Genomic DNA, 23,512 nt, shown 5'->3' with positions numbered 1-23,512 from the left:
AGTGGGCTGAGTAACTGTAAAGAACTATTGTAAAACATATAAATATCGATGAGTTTCTTTGTTCGGCAGAGAAAAGCCTGGATCCAGTCCTGTGACTTCCTCCCCGCTGGTGTCAATAAAGGCCACACTGGCATTGGAACCGACTCTGAGTGTTGAGTGATTCTTCTGATAAACACTAACACTAACAAAACACAAAAGGTTAGTATGCAGGTACAGCAAGTGGTCAGAAAGGTCAATAGAATCTTGGCCTTTATTGCAAAGGGGATGGAGTATAAAAGCAGGGAAGTCTTGCTACAGTTATACAGGGTATTGGTGAGGCCACACCTGGAATACTGAGTACAGCTGTGGTTTCCATATTTAAGAAAGGATATACTTGCTTTGGAGGCAGTTCAGAGAAGGTTCACTCAGTTGATTCTGGAGATGAGAGGGTTGACTTCTGAGGAAAGGTTGAGTAGGTTGGGCCTCTACTCATTGGACTTCAGAAGAATGAGAGGTGATCTTATCGAAACGTATAAGATTATGATGGGGCTTGACGAGGTGGATGCAGAGAGGATGTTTCCACTGATAGGGGAGACGAGAACTAGGGGGGCATAATCTTAGAATAAGGGGCCGCCCCCTTTTAAAACTGAGATGAGGAGGAATTTCTTCTCTGAGGGTTGTAAATCTGTGGAATTCGCTGTCTGAGCTGTGGAAGCTGGGTCATTGAATAAATTTAAGACAGAGATAGACAGTTTCTTAATCGATAAGGGAATAAGAGGTTATGGGGAACGGGCAGGGAAGTGGATCCGAGTCCATGACCGGATCAGCTATGATCGTATTAAATGGCGGAGCAAGCTCGAGGGGCTGTATGGCCTACTCCTGCTCCTATTTCTTATGTTCTAAGAAGGAAAACACCACAAGGTGATAAAAAGGCCAATAGGTCCTTAGCAAATATAACAGGGTTCCTGTAAAATGCTTCTATAAGTAAGTACGAGTCGCAGCACTAGTTTGAACCAGATTTAGGGCCCATTACAACCTTATTACAGAGCGAGACTCCCTCCCTTCAGGGGATCTCATTCAATTTTATTTCAGTATTGGCACTGTGCCCCGACTCCAGAACTACAGCCCAACTTTAGTACCAGTGTGTTTGAACTATTGTTTGAGTATAAATTCGGCCTTAAAATTAAAATTAATCATAACATTTCTGCTATTTACATCAAAAAACGATAAGCTAATGACAATGAGTGTGCAAATGGAAGACACACAGGTACAATCTCAAACTATGCTGCAAATCAAGGCTACAACTATTTTACATGCACAAAAACATAATTCAGATACACTTCCGAACCGCAGGGAAAATATATTGGACTGGAGGGTACAGCGTAGATTCACCAGAATGATGCTGGGCTTAAAGGGTTCAATTATAACAGGAGCCATAAACTTGGTCTGTATTCCCTCGAGTTTAGACGGTTGAGGGGTGATCTAATTGATGTATTTAAAATGAAAAAAGGAATTCAATAGGGTAGAAACAGCAAAACTATTTCCTCTGGCAGGGGAATAATCTTAAAACTAGATTTTGGCCATTCATAAGTGAAATCTGGAAGCACATTTCCACACAAAGGGCAGTGGAAATCAGGAACTCTCTCCCGAAGGGCTATGGATGGCAAGTCAATTGAAATTTTCAAGTCTGAGATTGATAAGATTGTCAGGTAAAGGGTCTCGAGGGATATGGAGCACAGTAAAGGGAGTTAGGATACGGATCAGACATGATCTAATTGAACAATGGAACAGGCTCGAGGGGTTGAATTGCCTACACCTGTTCCTATGCAAAATCAGACATTTTAAATTGTATGGGGATATCAGCTTTGTCTGTCTACCTTTTGTTTTGCTTTTGATTTCTCTGTCTTTGTGCTCTTCTTGCTCAGCTTATCTTCGTCGTCATCTTCAGATGCTATCTGTGGCGGAAATCATTGAGAACCAACTAAATTTCATCAATTTGCATCATACCATACATTTATCTGGCCGGAGTCCAGTTGCTTATATTAGAAGGGAAGTTGGGCTATTCACTCCCAGATACATCCAATCTTTAAACTAGAGTTTGGCCATTTAGAAGTGAAATCAGGAAGCACATTTTCACACAAAGAGCAGTGGAAATCTGGAACTAGCTCTCAGTTTTTGAACAGAGCAACAAGGTTTCAATTCTTAGCAAAACAAGCATGATTTACAAACTACTCTAAAATCCTAATTATAATTTAAACCTTCACAGGTCTAGTTCTAGTTTGAACCACAGTTAGGGCTCCCTCTCTCCAGGGAATCTCATTCAATTTCATTGCAGAATCGCAGTGGGCCCCAACTCAGTCAACAAATCAGGATATTGACTAATTCTCGAATTTCCCTGATATTCACTCGGGCACAAAAATCTAGGCTTGCACTCCAGTGCAGTACTAAGGAAGCTCTGCACTGTTGGTGGCACCGTCTTTCAGATGAAACTTTTGGACACAAAAGATCCCCATGGAACTATCCCTGGTGCCCTGGGCCAATATTTATTCCTCAATCAACATCACTAAAAACAGATTATCTGGTCATTATCATGTTGCTGTTTGTGGGAGCTTGCTGTGCACAAGTTGGCTGCCGCATTTCCTATATTACAACAGTGACTACACTCCAAAAGTACTTCATTGGCTGTAAAGCATTTTGGGACATCCTGAGGTCATGAAAAGTTGTGTCTCCCTGTCTTTCGGTCAATAAAACTGGCCAGCTCTCCTCCCAGAGATCCCTAATTTACAAAGGCTAGTGGCCAATTACTTGTGAAACACAATATTTTATATAAAAGGAAAACATCTCCTGCTTTTAGCAATAAATTGGAAACTTCAGATGAGGCAATTCACCCACAGTCTGAAGTAGACTGGGAACTGTAGCATTTCACAAACAGGCTCATCGGCCTTAAATATACATCTTTAATGCCTGGCCCATTGATAACCCTTTGAATAAGTGGCTTCAGCCTTTGTTTTTTTAAAATCTGTGCAACACCACCACAACACAAACATGTCATGGCCAAATCCTTTTCACGAAGACAAAAGACATGTTCAAAAATCATAAAATGTGATGGAAGGCTTTATAAATGCTGGGCTGAGGAGCATGGAGTTAGGAGAGTGGCAGTTTACAGTTGTCCACTCAGATTCTAAGGCCATTTGGCAAATAAAAAAATACACTTTTCCCCCCCCACTTGAGTTAGGTGCATTAAATACCCAACCAAGATTGGAAACACTGGAGAAATTAGATCCTGAATAGATCATCCTATCATTCAAATGACACAATGGACATCAGTATACAGATGTACAGCACCACCTCATCCATGTTCTGTCCACAACCATCATCACTACCGTACCATTTCGACTGCAACGTCAGCACACAAGATGGCAACTTTTTGTTTGCAAGTACTAATTAGTCGTTAGCAACCACGGTTCTAAAACAGGCATACTGCCAGACATTTAAGAGACCTGTACCTTTTGCTCTTTTGTTTTTCCTCGTTCGTTCTTTTTGCCTTTTTTACTTTGCTTCTTCTCGTTTTCCTCATCATCTTCCTCAGGCATGGGCTGTTGAGCACAAAGACAACACAATTATCACTACACAAAATGGCACTGATGAAATTCAGTATTTGTAACTATAGCTGGTACCCATCCTTAGTTAAATTCATAATCAATACCCTCTCTGCTGCATTACCTCCACTCCTCTATTGAAGATCGCGGCCTACTGTTTCAGAGGCACAGCCCCGCTCAATTCCCTCCTCACAACATTCACATGCCAGCAGAGGTCAATGGATCATGATCAGTGGCAGCAATCCTGGCTGATTTTTCCCTCCTTAGCCGAGGCTAGTTGTAGTACTCCTAATTCCCTGGCTAAGATAATCTAATTCATCACAAGAGAACGAATCTGGCCCATATTGGTTGTTGCAATTACCCACCGAGCCATTGGAAGTTGGAGGGTTGATCACCTCTGTGATTGGCGTCTAGTTTCTTTCTCTTTCCCCAACACTACCCTTAGCCTCAACTGATTTTCAGTTCTGAAAAAAGTGTTACACCTGAAAGATTAACTTGTCTTTTCTCTTTAGATGCTGACTGACTTGCTGTGTACTACCAACATTTTCAGTTGTGTTTCAGATTTTCATTATTTGAAATTTTTAATTTTACATGCACCATGTGTCAGTGACCTTGTTGATTGCTTCCAGCTTCAGTCAGCTAACAAAAGCAACTTGCTACCTTAAAACACACCTCAATTTGTTTATTTCCACCCTCTCCAGTCGAATACTGACCGACCGACCAGACACCACTGTCAGATTCACTTTTAAAGACTAATTTCCTCATGTCAAAATTCAAGTGCTAGTATTTTGGTGAATAAAAGGAAACAAGCAGCACTGTAAAGTGCTCCATGATAACATCCAGAGAATCACCAAACCAGCTATCCGCTGCCTGGCTCGCCGTGGCGGTGTCAAGCGGGTCTCCAGCCTGGTCTACGAGGAGACCCGCGGAGCGCTGAAGGTTTTCCTGGAGAATATGATCAGGGATGCCGTCACGCCAAGCGCAAGACAGTCACTGATATGGATGTGGTGAGCTGCAGGTCAGGGCCATAAAAGGAACGGAGGTATCGTGGCCCGGGAGCAGCGTGGAGGCCACTTAAGGGAGCAGCGCAAGCTGGTGCAGGAGGGGGACGACTTGGAGAAGGGCGACTGGATTGGACGTCACCAAAATCAATGTCACAGGTTGGAGCGTGGGCAGGTACAGCAGGAGAGGCAGCAAGCAGCAGAGGAGCGGCGAGAGATTGTAGAACGATGTGATCGGGACCCAGTAGGTGCGAGTTCGGGACCAGAAGAGCCGAGGGCCCAGGGGCAACACGGGCCAGCCCATACTGCGATGTGTGTGTGCACTAGGTCCGTGCAGCAGAGCTGGTCTTCAGTCATCTTGGGTAATCCTTGCTACTGGACCAAGACCTAGCTCTGTCAAGCCCATGTGGTGGCTAATGTGCAACGGCCACCACACGTTAAAAAAATCCACGCACAGGCATCTTCCACCCTTCAACATGTAGTTCGGGACCTGGAATATAAGGTCCTTCATTGGAACACCTGTGAACACATCCTTTTGTGTGCAAGCAAGTCATCCTCGACATGAGGAACCGCCCAAGAAGAAAGGGAAACACAAGACTTAAAAAAAAAGGAATTCTTACGCATTTAATTTCTAACACAAGCTTATTATTTTACGTCGGAAAGGGAGTATTCAAAGAAATAATTGTTTTGGCAGTAAATGTCGGCAGTTATTTTATATTGGTTTTAAAAAGAATTCGAAGCTTTAAACCATTCGCTTGAAGAAAACACGTGCAAGTAGTAGAATCTGGTGCGTAAGGTCATTCTCGCATTATTTTGCAAAAACACCAATCTATACAGAGGGCTTTTACAATCTGACCAAGCTATGCTAGTTGTCTTACTTTAGTAACTAAACATTCAAAAAGTTAAGCGTTTCAAATGCTCAGACAAGTGCAAACCTTCAGAAAAACACCACTGCTTCTTGGTTAAAGGGGAAGGAAAGCGTATTTTAATAGAATAGACTCTCACATTTTATCAGTAGTAGAGATCCTCAAGCAGATCCTCCCTGCTAGGCTGCTCTGGTGAAAGCAGTTATCAGAACTGGGCGGGGATGGCAGACCAGCCCAAAAACTGCAGGAGGCGGCTTGACCATAGGCAACCAAACCTTCAGCATATACCCAGCTTAGTTGCTTGCTTTTATCCAGAACAGGTACACCAACCTTTTCCATCATTTACAATGGAGCATCACCAGAGAAGTCCACGAGGGAGGAAGGTGCAGTCCAAGGACTTCCGGCCAGGTAACAAGATTGACCTTTTAAAATGAACCGAAAAGATTCAGGCAACCTATTATTTTCTTTCTAAAAAGGTGCATTTTGGAAAGTACTCCCACTCTAGATTGCCTTCCTCTTTCAGCAGACATTCAGCATAAACTGCTGCCCCCTCAGATTAGACGTGACATGTGCTCATTCCCAAACCCATTGTAGCATGCGCCGAAGTCATGTCCGTAACTGGGAAGTGGTGGGTGAGAAGTTAGAAACAAAGACGTGTGGTTTTCGGTCCCCCACCCCCTCCAGTGAGCAGTGTGCCAAATACATGCCTCTTGTGCACAGTGACCTGTTACCTGTGGTTTTCCCTTGGAACTCTCACTCTTTTTCTTTTTGATTTGTTTCTGGTCGTCATTCTCATCCAATAAAGTCTGTAAATGCCCAAAGAAGTCAGGACAGGAAATGAAGAAGGGGAAAAGTTTACCAAGGACAGCCCAGATTATTTATTTAATAAAACATAAGTTTGCAGGAAGCTGCTTGCAAAAGAAAAAATTCCAGATTCACAGACAAAATTCCAGTTAACTTTCCACCTAAATTCATTCCCTTTTTTATGACAATATTTTGCAGATTTCAGAGGTGGATTGTCCCTCAATGTTGCACACACCCATTCAAAAGTTCTGTCGGTTTTTTCTCTCAAATCCCTGCCCCAAAACCAAAATTGGCCACCAGGAGTTTAAAAAAAAAGTGATGTTGGATAAATAATGGCCAGGAGAACTCTCCAGCTCTTCTAAATAGTGCCCGTGGAATCCTTAACTTTCACCTGAGGACGCAGATGGGGCCTCGGTTTAATGTCTCATCCGAAAGACAGCACTGCACTCCCTCAGCAGTGCACTGGAGGGTCAGCCTAGATTTTGTGCGCAAGTTACTGGAGTGGGACTTGAACCCACAACCTTCTGACTCAGAGGTGCGAATGTTACTGAACCATGAAGGAGGATTAAACTTAAAGCCATTTGGGACATCAATACCAGAAGCTATTGACAAATTCCACAGGCCTTTGTGAACTCCAAGTCATTTGCTAATTAATCTGCAGTAATGGAATTCCAGTCTTTAAAAGGCCAAGTCCAAGGGAGCACTATATATTTAGAGCAGCCCTCCATGACTATCTGGACATATTTAACATATTGCTATCAAAACTAGTTTCTCTTCTCACTCAGCATTTCAGGAATGAGGAAAAAAGAGGGGATTCTCCTGGCCCAAAGTAGCTCCATTTATTTTAATTGGGGCTATAATTTTGCACCTCAGAACAAATCCATGCTGCTGGTCTTCTTTGCCTTTAGTCCTGCTCAATCACCACATACTGTCAACACCAAGAACCAAACCCAAGCAGAGCTAAAACTGAAAGTCAGTCATAAGATTACAATACAATTCTTAAAGTCCACAACTGCACACGCAAACAGGTGAAACGTAGCCAGGATTGGGTCAAACTGGACAATTTTCCATTTTTCTTGTACGCAAATACAGATCAGTCTTGGCACAAGTGTCACCCAGTGACTGGTAGCAAATTACCTATTTTAGCCAAATGGAGTAGTTGAAGCAAATTGCTTTAAGGGAAAGGTAGATAAGTAGACGAGCGAGAAAGGAATAGAAGGATATGCTGATAGGGTGAGATGAGGCTCAAGGTGGAGCACAAACACTGGCATAGACCTGTTGGGCTGAATGGCTTGTTTCTGTGCTGGAAATGCTATATAAAATTAGCAACCCCGGGTTTTAGTTCATTTGAGCTTAAATAGAGCCATAAATAAATGAGCTTGAACAGACGATCAGCTCCCTAGCATAAGGAAAGCCAGCAGGAAAAGAGGGAATTCCAGCTGAGGTATTTAAACGAGGGGAGGTTTTGCATAACTATCTGCACAACCTCTTGCTTGCCTGCTGGAGGGAAGGAGGGGCATCACGAGACACAGACCTCAATCTGTTGTGCAAAAAAAGATCAGAGTGACAGCAACAAGTATGGTGGAATTTCTCTTTAGTGTTGCTGACAAGGCATCCGCACAGGTTATTCTTAAAAGAATGCAAGTGCTTGCTGAACAGGTTTCTCCAGCGAGTCAGAGCAGCTTCTGTGCCGGTAGATCAACTACCAACGTTGTTTTTGCACTACTAAAGCAACTGAAAGTGACATGTCGGGAACGAGAAAACCCGTTGACATGGCCTTTACAGATCTTACAAAGACTTTTAACCTGGTCAGCAGAAAGGGCCCTTTCCAATTACTGGAAAGAGTTAGTTGTCCCCCCAGTGCCCTTAGTTTGATTTGTTCCTTCATGATGGTATGAAAGCTGCAACCCAGTACAACAGTACTCAGTTTGCAGTGGTGTCAAACTGGGATGTGTTTTGGCATCAACATTCTTTGGCATATTCTTCTCTCTGCTACTTCGTTATGCTTTCTCATCCAGGTCCGAAGGTGTATTATGCCATAAAAGATCAAATGGAAAACTCATTAGTAATTGCACGCGTTGGAGCAAGTAGCAAAACCAAACACCTGTTACCCAGAAAATTTCTGCTTGCCAACAATGCAGTGCTCATCATGCACAGTGAAGTGGAGCCTAAACAACTTTGCAGAAGTTTTTTGCTAGCTGGCGATGAATTGGGACTAATCAGTCAAAAGACAAACAGTGATCATGGTATAAGGTGTGTTGACTGCACCAGAAGTGTCAATAGCTAACTGCCATTAAAGTGCTGCCTAATTTCTGCTACCTAGGATCAATGGTATTGGATAACTTCTCTGTAGGCGAGCTAAATTCTTGCATTGGAAAAGTAGCAATCACATTTGGCCAATTGACTGACTGACTTAATTTCCCATTATTCCATACAATGAACAACAATATACAGATCTTCTAAACATCCGTTCTAAGCATGCAGCTGTACTGCAGCAGGATCTGGACCACCAACTGCAGGCACGAGAGACAGCTAAACTCTTTTTAAGAGTGTCAGCTGTGGCTCGTAAATCTAGGCTGACATTCCAGTGCAGTGCTGAGGGAATGCTGCACTGTCAGAGGTGCCGTCCTTCGAATGAGACATTAAACCAAGGCCCCGTCTGCTCTCTCAGGTAGACGTTAAAGATCATGGCGCTATTTCGAAGAGCAGAGGAGTTATCACTGGTGTTCTGACCAATATTTATCCCTCAATCAACATAACAAAAACAGATTATCTGGTCATTATCACATTGCTGATTGTGGAAGCTTGCTGTGCGCAAATTGGCTGCCACATTTCAACAGTGACTACACAACAAAAGTACTTCATTGGCTGCAAAGCACTTTGGGACATCCGGTGGCCGTGAAAGGCGCTATATAAATGCAAGTCTTTCTTTCTACACCCGCTGTCTTCATTGTATTCCAAGTATCAAGCGGGAAGATAAAAGTTCCCAACATTGAAGTACTCGAGGAAGCTAGATTGTCACGGCTAGTAGCTCTCGTCAAACATAAGACACCGCTGGTGGTGTAGTAATTCATATCAGATGGAAGATGGCTTTTCCAATGGATCTCTTGTATGAAGAACCTGCCAACGATTCAAGGCCACCAACGACGTAGGCTCAGCTTCAAAAGGCGTTTGCAAAAGGGATTTTAAGAGTTTTAACATTCAATACCACAAGCTGGGAAGATGTGGCTAACAGCAGGCCACACTGGAGGACTGCGTTGTATTAAGGAGCCAGTTATACCAAAGAGAGGTGACAGAGAGAGGGAGGATGAGAGCAAAAAGAAAAGTGCATCAGGTTTCATGAGTCAATACTGTGTGGGCTTCATCAAACCCGTGATCTATGCCTGGATCATCTGTAGCAAGGGCAGTCGCTCGAGAATTGGACTCTTTAGCCACTCACATCGTTGTACCTGAACAGTCTGGTGGGCCATAAATACAAGACATTTACCAATAAAAGGAATTCAGACTTGCATTTCTACAGCACCTTTCACAACCACCAGACATCCCAAAGCGCTTTATAGCTAATGAAGTATAGTCACTGTTGTAATGTAGAAAAAATATCCAATAAGGAAATAAGCTGAAATGTCTTTACTCAGAGTGGTTAGAATGTGGAATTCGCTGCCACGGCAAGTGGTTGAGGTGAATAGCTTAGATGCTTTCAAAAGTAAACTCGACGAGTAAATGAGAGAAAAGGGTATGCTGAAAGGCTGAGATGAGGCAGATGGAATGGGAGGAGGCTCGTGTGGATTATAAACCCAGCACAAACTAATTGGACCAAATGGACTGTTGCTGTGCTGTATATTCTATGTAATTGTTTTGGTGTTAACACGTTTGTCTTTGGAGGACATCTGCCGGGTGTGGGCATTGGGAGATTCCAGGTTGGGTACAAAGCGCTCTTAGGCTCGGAATTCATAAAAGCTTCTCTAAAACTCTTTGCTTTGTCGTGACAGGGTTTGACAGGATAGATGCAGAGAGGATGTTTCCCCTCATGTGGGGAATCTAGAACTAGGGGCATAGTTTCAGAATAAGGGGCCACACATTTAAAACGGAGATGAAGAGGAATTTCTTCTCTCTCAGGACCGTGAACCTGTGGAATTCTCTGCCCCAGAGAGCTGTGGAGGCTGGGTCATTGAATATATTTAAGGCGGAGATAGACAGACTTTTGAGCGATAAGGGAGTAAAGGGTTATGGGGAGTGGACGGGGAAGTGGAGTTGAGGCCAAGATCAGTTCAGCCATGATCTTATTAAATGGCAGAGCAGGCTCGAGGGGCCACATAGCCTGCTCCTATTTCTTATGTTCTAATGCCATGGCTGACTGACTGAGGCACAAGTGCAAAAGTCCCACTGAGTAAGGACTGCCTGCCACGAGATGCACAAAATAGCAAAATGCACCAAGACTGGTAGAAGCGCTCATTGCTGGCCTGACAATGCCTGGATTCTGCTCGTATAACTGTAGATAGTTAGCACCACCTGTTGGCAGAGGACACATATCTCAGCAATCAAGTACCGAGTAAAGCTGCATATTTACAATGCTGACAAGGTCCTAGAACAGGGACCTTGAAGGAAAACTCTACCGCTCCTAAAAATACATGGCACAACCAGAAGCACCTCGCAGGTATTGCATGAACTACACGAGATGAACCTTTGGCGCAGAGCTCAAGATGTTAGTTCAATCGAGCAACGCAAACAATTCTTCATATTTCCCAAATTCCCCACTGACCTTATTTTTCTCATTTTTGTCCATTTTGGTTGGTTGCCTCTTTCCTTCGTCATGGTCTTCTTCCTCATTGTCATCACCTTCACTCTGTTCAAGGCTAAGAGCTGCAAAAACATTCCCACCCTTCAAACAAAAAAATAAAAATGGAAAATTAAATCAACGTACAAAACCACATGGGCCCAGCAAAGGAAAAACAGCCCGAGTATTTTAAACAGAACGTGCATTGGATGTACGCAGTAATCTATTACAAATTATCTCGTCGTAGGCAGTCCCTCGGAGTCGAGGATGACCTTGCTTCCACACTAAAAATGAGTTCTCAGGTGACTGAAGAGTCCAATGTAGGAGCTAGTCCCGGTCACAGGTGGGGCAAACGGTGGTTGAAGGAACGGGTAGGTGCCTGGATTGCCATCTGCTCCTTCTGCTTGCTCCCGGCGAAGGGACTCGAGGTGTTCAGCACCTTCCCGGATGCTTCTCCTTACTTTGGGCGGTCTTGGGCCAGGGATTCCCAGGTGTCGGTGAGGGTGTCCTTGAAGCGTTTTCTCTGCCTACCTGGAGCTCGCTTGCCGTGTCAGAGCTCCAGGTAGAGCGCTTGTTTTGGGAGTCTCGTGTCAGGCATGCAGGCAATGCAGCCCGTCCAGTGGAGCTGATCAAACATGGTCAGTGCTTCGATGCTGGGGATGTTGGCCTGAACGAGGACATCGACGGTGCGCCTACCCTTGCAATGGATTTGCAGGATCTTGCGGAGGCAGCAATGGTGGTGCTTCTCCAGTGATTTGAGGTACCTGCTGTACATAGTCCATGTCTCAGCCATATTGGAGGACGGGTATCACCACTGCTCTGTAGACCATGAGCGTTGTGCCGGGTTTGAGGTCCTGGTCTTCAAATACACTAAAGGCAATGTTGTACCTTGATGACGGTGTTGACGATGGCTTGGAGTTACAGAATATATATTTTCAATGAACAAGGATTCAATCAGTAATCTGCTGCAGTGAACATTATCACACATCAAAAACACAAAAGGTCCATTAGCAGCTGATACTAAAGCAAAGCGGAATCATTAACCCATATTACATTGAAGGGGAAGGAAAGTTGGCGAGAGGTGGGAGCAGCGTCGGAGCAGCCTATAAAAGGCCCAGCGGGTGTTCCACAGGCAGCGGCAGTTGGCGAGAGGCGGGAGCAGCGTCGGAGCGGCCTATAAAAGGCCCAGCGGGTGTTCCACAGACAGCTGCAGTTGGCGAGAGGCGGGAGCAGCATCGGAGCGGCCTATAAAAGGCGTACTTGTGCAGCTACAGCGGGGAGAGAAGGCAAAAAAGAAGTAGAAAGGAATCAAAAGGTGACGTCACAGCCAAGGGGGTAAGTGATTGGCTGGTGATTGGTGAGTAGCTTTACTTTTTAATATCAGTAAGTAAACTGTAACATTGTTATTACCAATTTAAGGGTATCTAAGGGTTAAGGCATGGCAGGAGAGCTTCGTCAAGTGTTATGCTCCTCCTGTACCATGTGGGAACTCGGACGCTTCCGGTGTCCCTGATGACTACGTGTGAGAGAAGTGTATCCGCCTCCATCTCCTGATGGACCGCGTTGCGGAATTGGAGCGGAGGGTGGATTTACTCTGGAGCATCCACGATGCTGAGAATGACATAAGTGGCACGTGTAGTGAGTTGGTCTTACCGCATGAGAAGGATCCACAGCCAGCTAGGGAATGGAAGATCAGCAGGAAGAGTAGTACAAAGAAAGTAGTGCAGGGGTCCCATCTGGTCATCCCCCTGCAAAACAGATACACTGCTTTGAGTGCTGTTGAGGGAGATGACTCATCAGGGGAGAGGAGCAGCAGCCAAGTTCATGGCACCGTGGCTGGCTCTGTTGTACAGGAGTGCATGAAAAAGAGTGGGAGAGCGATAGTGATAGGGGATTCAATCATAAAGCGAATAGATAGGCGTTTCTGCGGCCGCAACCGAGACTCCAGGATGGTATGTTGCCTCCCTGGTGCAAGGGTCAAGGCTGTCTCCGAGCGAGTGCAGGACATTCTAAAAAGGGAGGGAGAACAGCCTGTTGTCATGGTGCACATTGGTACCAACGACATAGGTAAAAAAAAAAAAGGGATGAGGTCCTACGAGACGAATTTAAGGACTTAGGAGCTAAATTAAAAAGTAGGACCTCAAAAGTAGTAATCTCGGGATTGCTACCAGTGCCACGTGCTCGTCAGAGTAGGAATCGCAGGATAGCACAGATGAATACGTGGCTTGAGCAGTGGTGCAGCAGGGAGGGATTCAAATTCGTGGGGCATTGGAACAGGTTCTGGGGGAGGTGGGACCAGTACAAACTGGACGGTCTGCACTTGGGCAGGACCGGAACCAATGTCCTAGGGGGAGTGCTTGCTAGTGCTGTTGGGGAGGAGTTAAACTAATATGGCAGGGGGGATGGGAACCAACAGGGAGACAGAGGGAAACAAAAAGGAGACAAAAACAAAAGACAGAAAAGAGATGAGTAAAAGTAGAGGGCAGAGAAACCAAAGGCAAGAAACAAAAAGGGCCACTGAATATAAAAGGGCTGCAGGAGGGGTCAAAACTAAAAATCATGGTTTAAAAACTAGGATGAAAATAATCTATTTCGAATGCTGCGTGCATTTAGGTAAAGTAAATGAGTTGACGGCACAAATAATTACAAATGGGTATGATTTGGTAGCCATTACAGAAACATGGTTGCAAGGTGGCCAAGACTGGGAATTAAACATACAGGGGTATCTGACAATTCAGAAAGATAGGCAAGAAGGGAAAGGAGGTGGGGTAGCTCTGTTAATAAAAGATAATATCAGGGCAGTTGTGAGGGATGATATTGGCTCCAATGAACAAAATGTTGAGTCATTGTGGGTGGAGATTAGAGATAGCAAGGGGAAAAAGTCACTGGTCGGCGTAGTTTATAGGCCCCCAAATAATAACTTCACGGTGGGGCGTGCAATAATCAAGGGAATAATGGAGGCATGTGAAAAAGGAACGGCAGTAGTCATGGGGGATTTTAACCTACATATCGATTGGTCAATTCAAATCGCACGGGGTAGCCTGGAGGAGGAATTCATAGAATGCATACGGGATTGTTTCTTAGAACAGTATGTAACAGAGCCTACAAGGGAGCAAGCCATATTAGATCTGGTCCTGTGTAATGAGACAGGAAAAATAAACGATCTCCTAGTAAAAGATCCTCTCGGAATGAGTGATTACAATATGGTTGAATTTGTAATACAGATTGAGGATGAGGAAGTTGTGTCAGAAACGAGCGTACTATGCTTAAACAAAGGGGACTACAGTGGGATGAGGGCAGAGTTGGCTAAAGTAGACTAGAAACAAGGACTAAACGGTGGCACAATTGAGGAACAGTGGAGGACTTTTAAGGAGCTCTTTCATAGTGCGCAACAAAAATATATTCCAGTGAAAAAGAAGGGCGGCAAGAGAAGGGATAACCAGCCGTGGATAACCAAGGAAATAAAGGAAAGTATCAAATCAAAGACCAATGCGTCTCAGGTGGCCAAGGTTAGTGGGAAACTAGAAGATTGGGAAAATTTTAAGCAACAGCAAAGAATGACTAAAAAAGCAATAAAGGGAAGATAGATTACGAAGGTAAACTTGCGCAAAACATAAAAACAGATAATAAAAGCTTTTACAGATATATAAAACAGAAAAGAGTGACTAAAGTAAATGTTGGTCCCTTAGAAGATGAAGAGGGATTTAATAATGGGAAATGTGGAAATGGCTGAGACCTTAAACAATTATTTTGCTTCCGTCTTCACAGTGGAAGACACAAAAACCATGCCAAAATTTGCAGGCCACAGGAATGTGGGAAGGGAGGACCTTGAGACAATCACTATCACTAGGGGGGTAGTGCTGGACAGGCTAATGGGACTGAAGGTAGACAAGTCCCCTGGTCCTGATGAAATGCATCCCAGGGTATTAAAAGAGATGGCGGAAGTTATAGCAGATGCATTCGTTATAATCTACCAAAATTCTCTGGACTCTGGGGAGGTACCAGCGGATTCGAAAGCAGCTAATGTAACGCCTCTGTTTAAACAAGGGGGCAGGCAAAAGGCAGGTAACTATAGGCCGGTTAGTTTAACATCTGTAGTGGGGAAAATGCTTGAAACTATCATTAAGGAAGAAATAGCGGGACATCTAGATAGGAATAGTGCAATCAAGCAGACGCAACATGGATTCATGAAGGGGAAATCATGTTTAACTAATTTACTGGAATTCTTTGAGGATATAACGAGCATGGTGGATAGAGGTGTACCGATGGATGTGGTGTATTTAGATTTCCAAAAGGCATTCGATAAGGTGCCACACAAAAGGTTACTGCAGAAGATAAAGGTACGCGGAGTCAGAGGAAATGTATTAGCATGGATAGAGAATTGGCTGGCGAACAGAAAGCAGGGAGTCGGGATAAATGGGTCCTTTTCCGGTTGGAAATCAGTGGTTAGTGGTGTGCCACAGGGATCAGTGCTGGGACCACAACTGTTTACAATATACATAGATGACCTAGAAGAGGGGACAGAGTGTAGTGCAACAAAATTTGCAGATGACACTAAGATTAGTGGGAAAGCGGGTTGTGTCGAGGACTCAGAGAGACTGCAAGGAGATTTGGATAGGTTAAGCGAATGGGCTAAGGTTTGACAGATGGAATACAATGTCGGAAAGTGTGAGGTCATCCACCTTGGGAAAAAAAAAACAGTAAAAAGGGAATATTATTTGAATGGGGAGAAATTACACCATGCTGTGGTGCAGAGGGACCTGGGTGTCCTTGTGCATGAATCCCAAAAGGTTAGTTTGCAGGTGCAACAGGTAATCAGGAAGGCGAATGGAATGTTGGCCTTCATTGCGAGAGGGATGGAGTACAAAAGCAGGGAGGTCTTGCTGCAACTGTATAAGGTATTGGTAAGGCCGCACCTGGAGTACTGCGTGCAGTTTTGGTCACCTTACTTAAGGAAGGATATACTAGCTTTGGAAGGGGTACAGAGACGATTTCACTGGGCTGATTCCAGAAATGAGGGGGTTACCTTAGGATGATAGATTGAGTAGACTGGGTCTTTACTCGTTAGGAGTTCAGAAGGATGATGGGTGATCTTATAGAACCATTTAAAATCATGAAAGGGATAGACAAGATGGAGGCAGAGAGGTTGTTTCCACTGGTAGGGGAGACTAGAACTAGGGGGCACAGCCTCAAAATACGGAGGAGCCAATTTAAAACCAAGTTGAGAAAGAATTTCTTCTCCCAGAGGGTTGTGAATCTGTGGAATTCTCTGTCCAAGGAAGCAGTTGAGGCTAGCTCATTGAATGTTTTCAAGTCAAAGATAGATAGATTTTTAACCAATAAGGGAATTAAGGGTTATGGGGAGAGGGCGGGTAAGTGGAGCCGAGTCCACGACCAGATCAGCCATGATCTTATTGAATGGCAGAGCAGGCTCGAGGGGCTAGATGGCCTACTCCTGTTCCTAATTCTTATGTTCTTATGATTTTATGAATGCCGATCGGGACTTTTTGTTTCAAGTTTATCAGATGAAATAGTCTCACTAGAATTTAGTTTAACATTTGGAATGCAAAAAACATTATTTGACATGAAGCCTCTCAAGTTTGGTTTCCATCACTATTGGACTTCACTAGTGGCAGCATGGGTTTGGAAGATTCGTGTGCCTCTCAGGGCAGCTTAGAACTCAGCCTGGACAGCTGTTCTGGAGCTACCCAACACCAGGCAATTATTGTGAAAGTTAGGGTGACCAAAGAGCAAGCTATCCACTATGCCTACTCGGTTACTGGATTTACATCATATACCAGCAACGGTGGAACAAAGAGAGAGTAATGGCTCTTAAAAAGCTACGGGGAGGGGTTGGTGAATAGACTTGAGACATCATAACACATAGTAGATAAACTGTAGTAGTGAGAAAAACCAGGAGTCAAAACTCCCACTGCATCAGCCAGAGTTATGAGAACCAATTTGTGCAAGTGCACCCCAATATGAAGGCAAAGGGTGGAGGGCTCAGAGATAAATAAAATGAATAGGCAAGTTTAATTTTGACAGAAAACATTTCAGGTAGACATATGAAATGAAGTATTACATTGGCAGTCCATGCATAAGACTTGCATATAATCTTGCATCCAGTGCATGTCTGTCACATATAAAAGTTAAGAAATATAGAAAAGAAAAACAATCATTTTATCCTTGTTTCTTCTGACCTAGAGCTGAAACTTTGTAAGCTCCTGCCAAATGTGTTAACTGTTATTTGATGTTGGAGAAGGACGTCAACATTGGGATTTACAGAAATTAGATTTTGTAGCCTTAAAGCGACAAGTTAACACAGCTCCATCGTTAGATGGTGTAATGTTCCCACCCTAAGGAAACAGCAGGCCTAAGACTTAGTAACTTAGAATCATAGAATGCTACAACACAGAAACAGGCCATTGCGCCCATAGGTCTATGCCTTGATATTGACATTGGGACATCACTTTGAACAAAGGTTGCTCCCCATCTCCCTCACCCTCCATTTCATCTTTCCTTTTAAGTCATAACTAGAAGTGGAACTTTAAAGAAGAAAACAAGTAGCTTTGCCAGGTTATACATCGCTTACCAGATTTTTGCATCCTCGTACTGGCTTTATCACTGTAAAAAGGGGGAAAAACACATTAGAATCGGGCTAGCATTTCTTACACACAAATAAGGAAAATGTAATGTTTCATTTCCCTGCAGAAGTTACTCAATCTCCAATAACTGAGTACATGACATAGCCAATGCCAATCTGATGGACTGATCAAGCAGTGCAGTTGTTTGAGTCTAGTGGGGGCAATAAGCATTACTTTGGTGGCTCCCACATGTATTTGTGCCACAAATCCAGCTGTGGATCACATTCAGCTCCAGTAATTTTGACAAGGAGAAATGCCTGCTTTTCTTAGAAAAAGTAGCAAGAGATCCTTCTTTCAAACTTAAAAATGGCAAAGGAGCCTTGGTTTAACAGCACATCCACGGGTCAACACTTCTGGTTATGCAGCCCGCCCCACCCCCAAGTATTGCACTGAACCGCTCAGGTCATTTGAACTCAACCTTCTGACTTCGAGCGAGAGCTTCCACTGAACTCAGCTGATATTGAAGACTATGCACAATAAATACTATATAAAAATAAGTACCCGACAGGAAAACTTGCATTTCAGCCACTGTACTTTCATACTGTGTAATAAACGTCATGGTATTCTTAATTCATCACCACAAATTGGCCCCACCCACACTGCCACCAATGACAAATCCGTAACCCAGTCTTACGCAGCTCAACATGCTCGCTCCATATGCAACTCAATTTTGGATGGCTAAAATCAACGATTGGAATACTGGGTGTTTTACCTACCAAGTGAATATAATTTAAACAATTCACCCATTCACAATTATTTACTGAAATTCTAGTGCCAACACTCTATCAAGTTTAATGTCAGTTTTGCCGAAGTTTTGAAAGCATTTTAGTCCTCCTTTCGTCTACCTAGGTTTAGCACCATCAGCTAAGAGAAGCAATAAACTTCTGAGGCTGTAGCAATCTCGGCTAAATGCTCCAAAAGCCAGTTCCCAGCTCAGCTCTCACCTTCCTCCTCCACCACCACCTCCTCCTCCTCCTCCTCCTCCTCGTCGTCACTGGCCTGCACCGAGAGCTTATTCAGTTTTTCCGTCACCATGTCATCCTCATCCTTTTTCTTCTTGTTCCGTTCTTTTCTCTTATCGCGCTTTTTCTTTTGTTGCTGTACAATGGGGACAAACAAACAGGCAGAAATCATTAGAGCAGAACAATGCTACACAGAGGAGAGAAGTCTTTGCATTTCGAGAGGCAGCATATAGTGACACCACTATTCCCAGCCAGAATGGCGATGATTGAACAATTCCCCCAATCACACCTGGGGACCACACTGCTCTAAGTGACTGGAATTGATTTTATGCACAATTTCTATTATGTAACTATCTTTCACTCACTGCATTTTGCTGGTGAAATAAACCTGCTTTTATTGGGAGAATTTGCTGTAGGTTCGGTCATGAGCTGTTTGCTGTAATTTATAGAGACTCTTTTTAAATAGACTCTGTTTGCTGTAAAATAGGCGGGTTGCAGTCAGTCCCACACCGCCTCCTAGTCAATGGCTGACATAGTGATGTCAATAGAGACCCTTATCGATATTATTGAAATGCCTTACAGCACTTTACATAGTGAATTACTTTTGAAGTACTGATCTTGCATCTGTTTGTGTGAAGAGCTAGATTTGGTTGGTGATGGCTAGTAATTGCATGGGTAGAATGTACCTATGAATAGTCAGCGTGCACCTAGATTGTCCACATGCCCGACACAAGACTCCCAAATCAAGCGCTCTTCTCGGAACTCCTACACGGCAAGCGAGCCCCAGATGGACAGAGGAAACGTTTCAAGGGCACCCTCAAAACCTCCTTGATAAAGTGCAACATCCCCACTGACACCTGAGAATCCTTGGCCAAAGACTGCCCTAAGTGGAGGAAGTGCATCCGGGGGGGCGCTGAGCACCTTGAGTCTCGTCGCCGAGAGCGTGCAGAAATCAAATGCAGGCAGCGGAAGGAGCGTTCGGCAAACCAGACCACCCTTTCCCTCAACGATTGTCTGCCCCACCTGTGACAGAGACTGTAATTCCCATATTGGACTGATCAGCCACCTGAGAACTCACTAAGAGTGGAAGCAAGCCTTCCTCGATTTTGAGGGACTGCCTATGATGAGATACACAGATATTGATTTAAACTATACACGCCATTCTCTTTATCCACCCACTCCCCAGCCGAGTGCAATTACAAAACCATGGCAATGTTTTTTTTCCCCCCTTACCTGCTGTTCTGTGATGAGTGCCTCTTCGGCTTTCACTTGCTTATCATCAGCTGCCAGCTCTTCAAAAAACTGGAGAGAGAAAGGAAATAGTCACGCAAGTGCCACTTGAAAATGAAGCTCATGTCATCCTAGGAGCTTTGTTTCAGTGAAGAACGAGGTCTTCCATGGCCAACAGGCTCAAAAATCAAAATATATTAATATAATGAAACTAATGTTCTAACTTTTATTTTTAATGCCATCAGTGGCCTCAGCAATCAGAACAGGTTGAACGGGAATAGCAAGCCAAACATGCGAGAGCTGAACATCAGTCGGTGAATAATACTGTTAATTGCTACTCCCTCACGTGGTTGGCCCCAGTAACTGCTCTCAGCCAGCATAAAAAAAAAATTAAGTGATGGGATGTGTGCGCCGCTGGCAAGGCCAGCATTTATTGCCTATCCCTAGTTGCCCTTGCGAAAGTGGTGAGCCACCATTTCAGAGGACAGTTAAGAGTCAACCACATTACTGTGGGTATAGAGTCACATATAGGCCAGACTGGGTAAGGAAGGCAGATTTCCTTCCCTAAAAGGACATTAGTGAACCAGATGGGTTTTTGACAATCCAGTAGTTTCATGGTCACCGTTACTGGTACAAGCTTTCTTAAATTCCAGATTTATTTAATTAACTGAATTTGAATTCCCCCAGCAGTGGGATTTGAACCCTTGTCTCTAGTCCAGGCCTCTGGATTATTGGTCCAGTAACATAATCACTATGCTGCAGTAGAGCACCCTTGTGCTGCTGACTGTATCTCCACTGATGTTAACCCAGTTCCCGATTAGGGACTTCGGTAACTGCTCCCATCCAGTTCTTCCTCCGTTCCTGCTTAAAATCCTCAAAACATTACGATGTTCAGAATATCTCATCCAGTGCATCCACTAATAGGCACTGAACTGTGGGAAACACCCCATTCAATGGATTACTGGAGTGTAACTTAATGCAGAGTTTCTCTTCTAGTTGGGTGGTGGGGCAGGGGGGGGGGGGGGGGGGGGGAAGGCAGAAGAGAAGACCCCATAAGAATTTTAAAAAGGGAATATTTTTGCAGATTAGCTCAGAACTTATTTATAACATAACATACTGTAACCAGTCTCGCGATGGGGGAAGTGGTGGGAGGGACTTATCCCCCATAGCGCAGTGGGATGCACTAGATACCCAGTATTTCCAATAACTTGCCCTGTCTACAGATAGAAATAATTCTGAGAACCCTAGTGTAGCCTGTGAAAGGTAGTAACGTACCGATTTCTTGGCCTTCTTGTCTTTCTTTCCTTTTTTCAGGACTGAGAAAGAAACAAATTAAAATCGCAACGTGAGAAACCTTTTTTTTAAAAAATAGCAACAGAATGCCAAAAGCTACAAGCTGTGATTACACAATTCAGTTGGAAGTATTCTCCCCCCAAGTCAGAAGACTAAGGGTTCAAGGCCCACATTGAACTTCAGTACAGAGTCATAGGACATGATCTAGGTTGATACAGCTGTGCAAGTGCTACAAATCTCCATCAGCAGTAGATATCTTAAGAGTTCAGTCGCTCCTATAACAAGCCTGATTTTAGCCTTACTGTAATGGCAGTTGACCCACGCTGCCCTATATCTAAGTTCAAGATAGCATAACCCAGGGATGCGTCCTTTGTGATCTGGGCTGGATACCTGGGGCTTTTCCATGTGTACTTCTGCAATCCCTCTGAAGGCAGATCGAGTGAGCACTCCGTGAGGAGAGACTAAGTATGAAGTTATTTCACAGCATCGAGCCATACGCAGCATCAATTGTAATTAAAACTTAACCATTACACTTAGCTTCCCATAAAGGAGATAAATTAATTTGCCAAGTTATTTCACATTGGTGCACTGCCCGACTCCTTTTTTCAGAATTATTTTACTTTCCATACAGCTACTGGCTACAAGAAACTGAAATCCTACATTTAGGCCCCAACCTCCTCTCTGCATTTGCTGTTTTTTGCCTAGTCAGTCAACTCCACTGTCAGCTTTCAAACAGCTTAACCCTTTCAATCCAAGAATGCAATCCACTAAGCTAACTTGGCAATGATCCCTTCGGAGTCCAAATGGAGAGTTGCTGCAGATGTGTGAATAATTACCAGAATCATAGAATGATACAGTACAGGAGGCCATTTAACCCTTTGTACCTGGTGCTGGCTCTTTCGTAGATCCAATTAGTCCCACTCCCCTGCTCTTTTACCACAGCCCTGCATATTTTTCCATTTAAAGTATTTAGCCAATTCCCCGTTGAAAGGTACTACAGGTTGAACCTCCCTGATCCAGAATCCTCGGGACCTGGCCTGTTCTGGATAAGGGATTTTTCTGGACAATGGGTGGTATCGTTAAATTGGATGGTACAGGTACTAAGCAAGGGGATATCGGGGCTGGCAGTCCGGCAGAGAGATCATGGGGGAGGGGAAGAAAGAGGCAGTGGATCGCGCGCGGGAAGAACTCCAATTTGTTCATGTCGGAGTTCTGCGCACGCGCCACCAGGTGGCCGGGACCTGTTCTGGACGAGGGGTGGTGTGTTCCGGACGAGGGAGGTTCAACCTGTATTGAATCTGCTGCCACCGCCCTTTCAGGCAGCACATTCCGGATCACAACTCGCATCGATTGGTCGGCTCTGGTTCTTCTACCAATCAGGGTCCTCCAGTGACCGATCCCTTCTGCCACTGGAAACAGTTTCTCCTCATTAACTCTACCAAAAACCCTAAATGATTTTGCACACCTCTTATCAAATCTCCCCATAACGTTCTCTGCTCCAAGAACAACCCCAGGTGGCAAACATTGACTGTGTGGATCAATCAATCCGCGGGCTTTACGCCCAGTGATAACTCGGGGGGGGGGGGGGGGATAACAGCTGGCTGTGAGGATCAATTCCTGGGCTTTACACCTTCAATTATTATTGGGGGGGGGGGGGTAACATTGTGGATGCTTCCATCCTCTGCTGGATTTTATTTTTGCAGACATCGAACGAGATACTGCCATATGTTGAACATAGATTTGGGTTGAACATAGATTTGGGTTTAAAATGCACGTGGTATAAATCTGACTCCTCATCCTCCCTCCCACTGCAGCCCAGGCCCGTCCTGTCCTGTCCTGTCCCGGCCCGGCCCACGCCTGCGGCCCTCGGCAGCGCCTCACCCTCCTGGGCCGGTGCGGCCCCGACAGGCTCCTCTCCGTCCACCCACTCCTCGCCGGCCGCCGCCGCCTTGCCTCTGGCCCGGGGCATCGCCGCTCTGCCCCTCGCTCTCGCTCGCGCTCACTCTCTCTCTCTGGAAAGTTCTGGCAGGCGCTCGCGCTCCGCCACCAGCTCCAGCTCGCCCGAGGACCCGGATGTTCTCCTTCACGCCGCCGCTCTGCCTTGCTTTCACGTGGAGAAGAGCGGCGCATTCGCATCACGTCCCGGGGGGGGCGGGACAAGCGCAAGGCCGCAAAGTGCGGCTGCGCATTGCCCTAACACGTAGCTTCAACCCTTCACTCGGTCCGACACCGATCAATCGTCCGGCCAACCTCCCTCCCCCCGACCCCGCCGCCCGCCGAATACCATCTTCCGCCGTTCCTTCAACTTGCAACAACAAGAGCAACTTGTATTTAAATAGCGCTTTTAACATGGTTAAAAA

The 23,512-nt window shown here is 44.7% G+C and overlaps 1 protein-coding gene across 2 annotated transcripts in view; it reads right to left on the bottom strand.

Moving 5' to 3' along the window:
- Positions 1-23,257, bottom strand: part of abcf1 (ATP-binding cassette, sub-family F (GCN20), member 1) — a 68,339-nt gene extending 45,082 nt beyond the window's left edge. The window contains exons 1-9 of one of the 2 annotated variants that reach the window (XM_070861344.1): positions 23,034-23,257; positions 21,135-21,175; positions 19,863-19,931; positions 18,612-18,765; positions 17,616-17,647; positions 11,009-11,128; positions 6,177-6,251; positions 3,486-3,575; positions 1,857-1,934 (exon numbers count right to left, since the gene is read on the bottom strand). In XM_070861344.1, the coding sequence (XP_070717445.1) occupies positions 1,857-1,934; positions 3,486-3,575; positions 6,177-6,251; positions 11,009-11,128; positions 17,616-17,647; positions 18,612-18,765; positions 19,863-19,931; positions 21,135-21,175; positions 23,034-23,121 (747 nt within the window). In that variant the 5' untranslated portion in view covers positions 23,122-23,257. The remainder of the gene's footprint in view (positions 1-1,856; positions 1,935-3,485; positions 3,576-6,176; positions 6,252-11,008; positions 11,129-17,615; positions 17,648-18,611; positions 18,766-19,862; positions 19,932-21,134; positions 21,176-23,033) is intronic. The other variant, XM_070861345.1, reaches the window with a different exon arrangement.
- Positions 23,258-23,512: the final 255 nt, after the last annotated feature.

This window comes from Pristiophorus japonicus, chromosome 19 (assembly GCF_044704955.1).
Source record: "Pristiophorus japonicus isolate sPriJap1 chromosome 19, sPriJap1.hap1, whole genome shotgun sequence".
NCBI classification, from domain to species: Eukaryota; Metazoa; Chordata; class Chondrichthyes; family Pristiophoridae; genus Pristiophorus; species Pristiophorus japonicus.
Note: the sequence above shows the minus strand (reverse complement) of the source record. Positions and strands in the feature narration are given on the sequence as shown.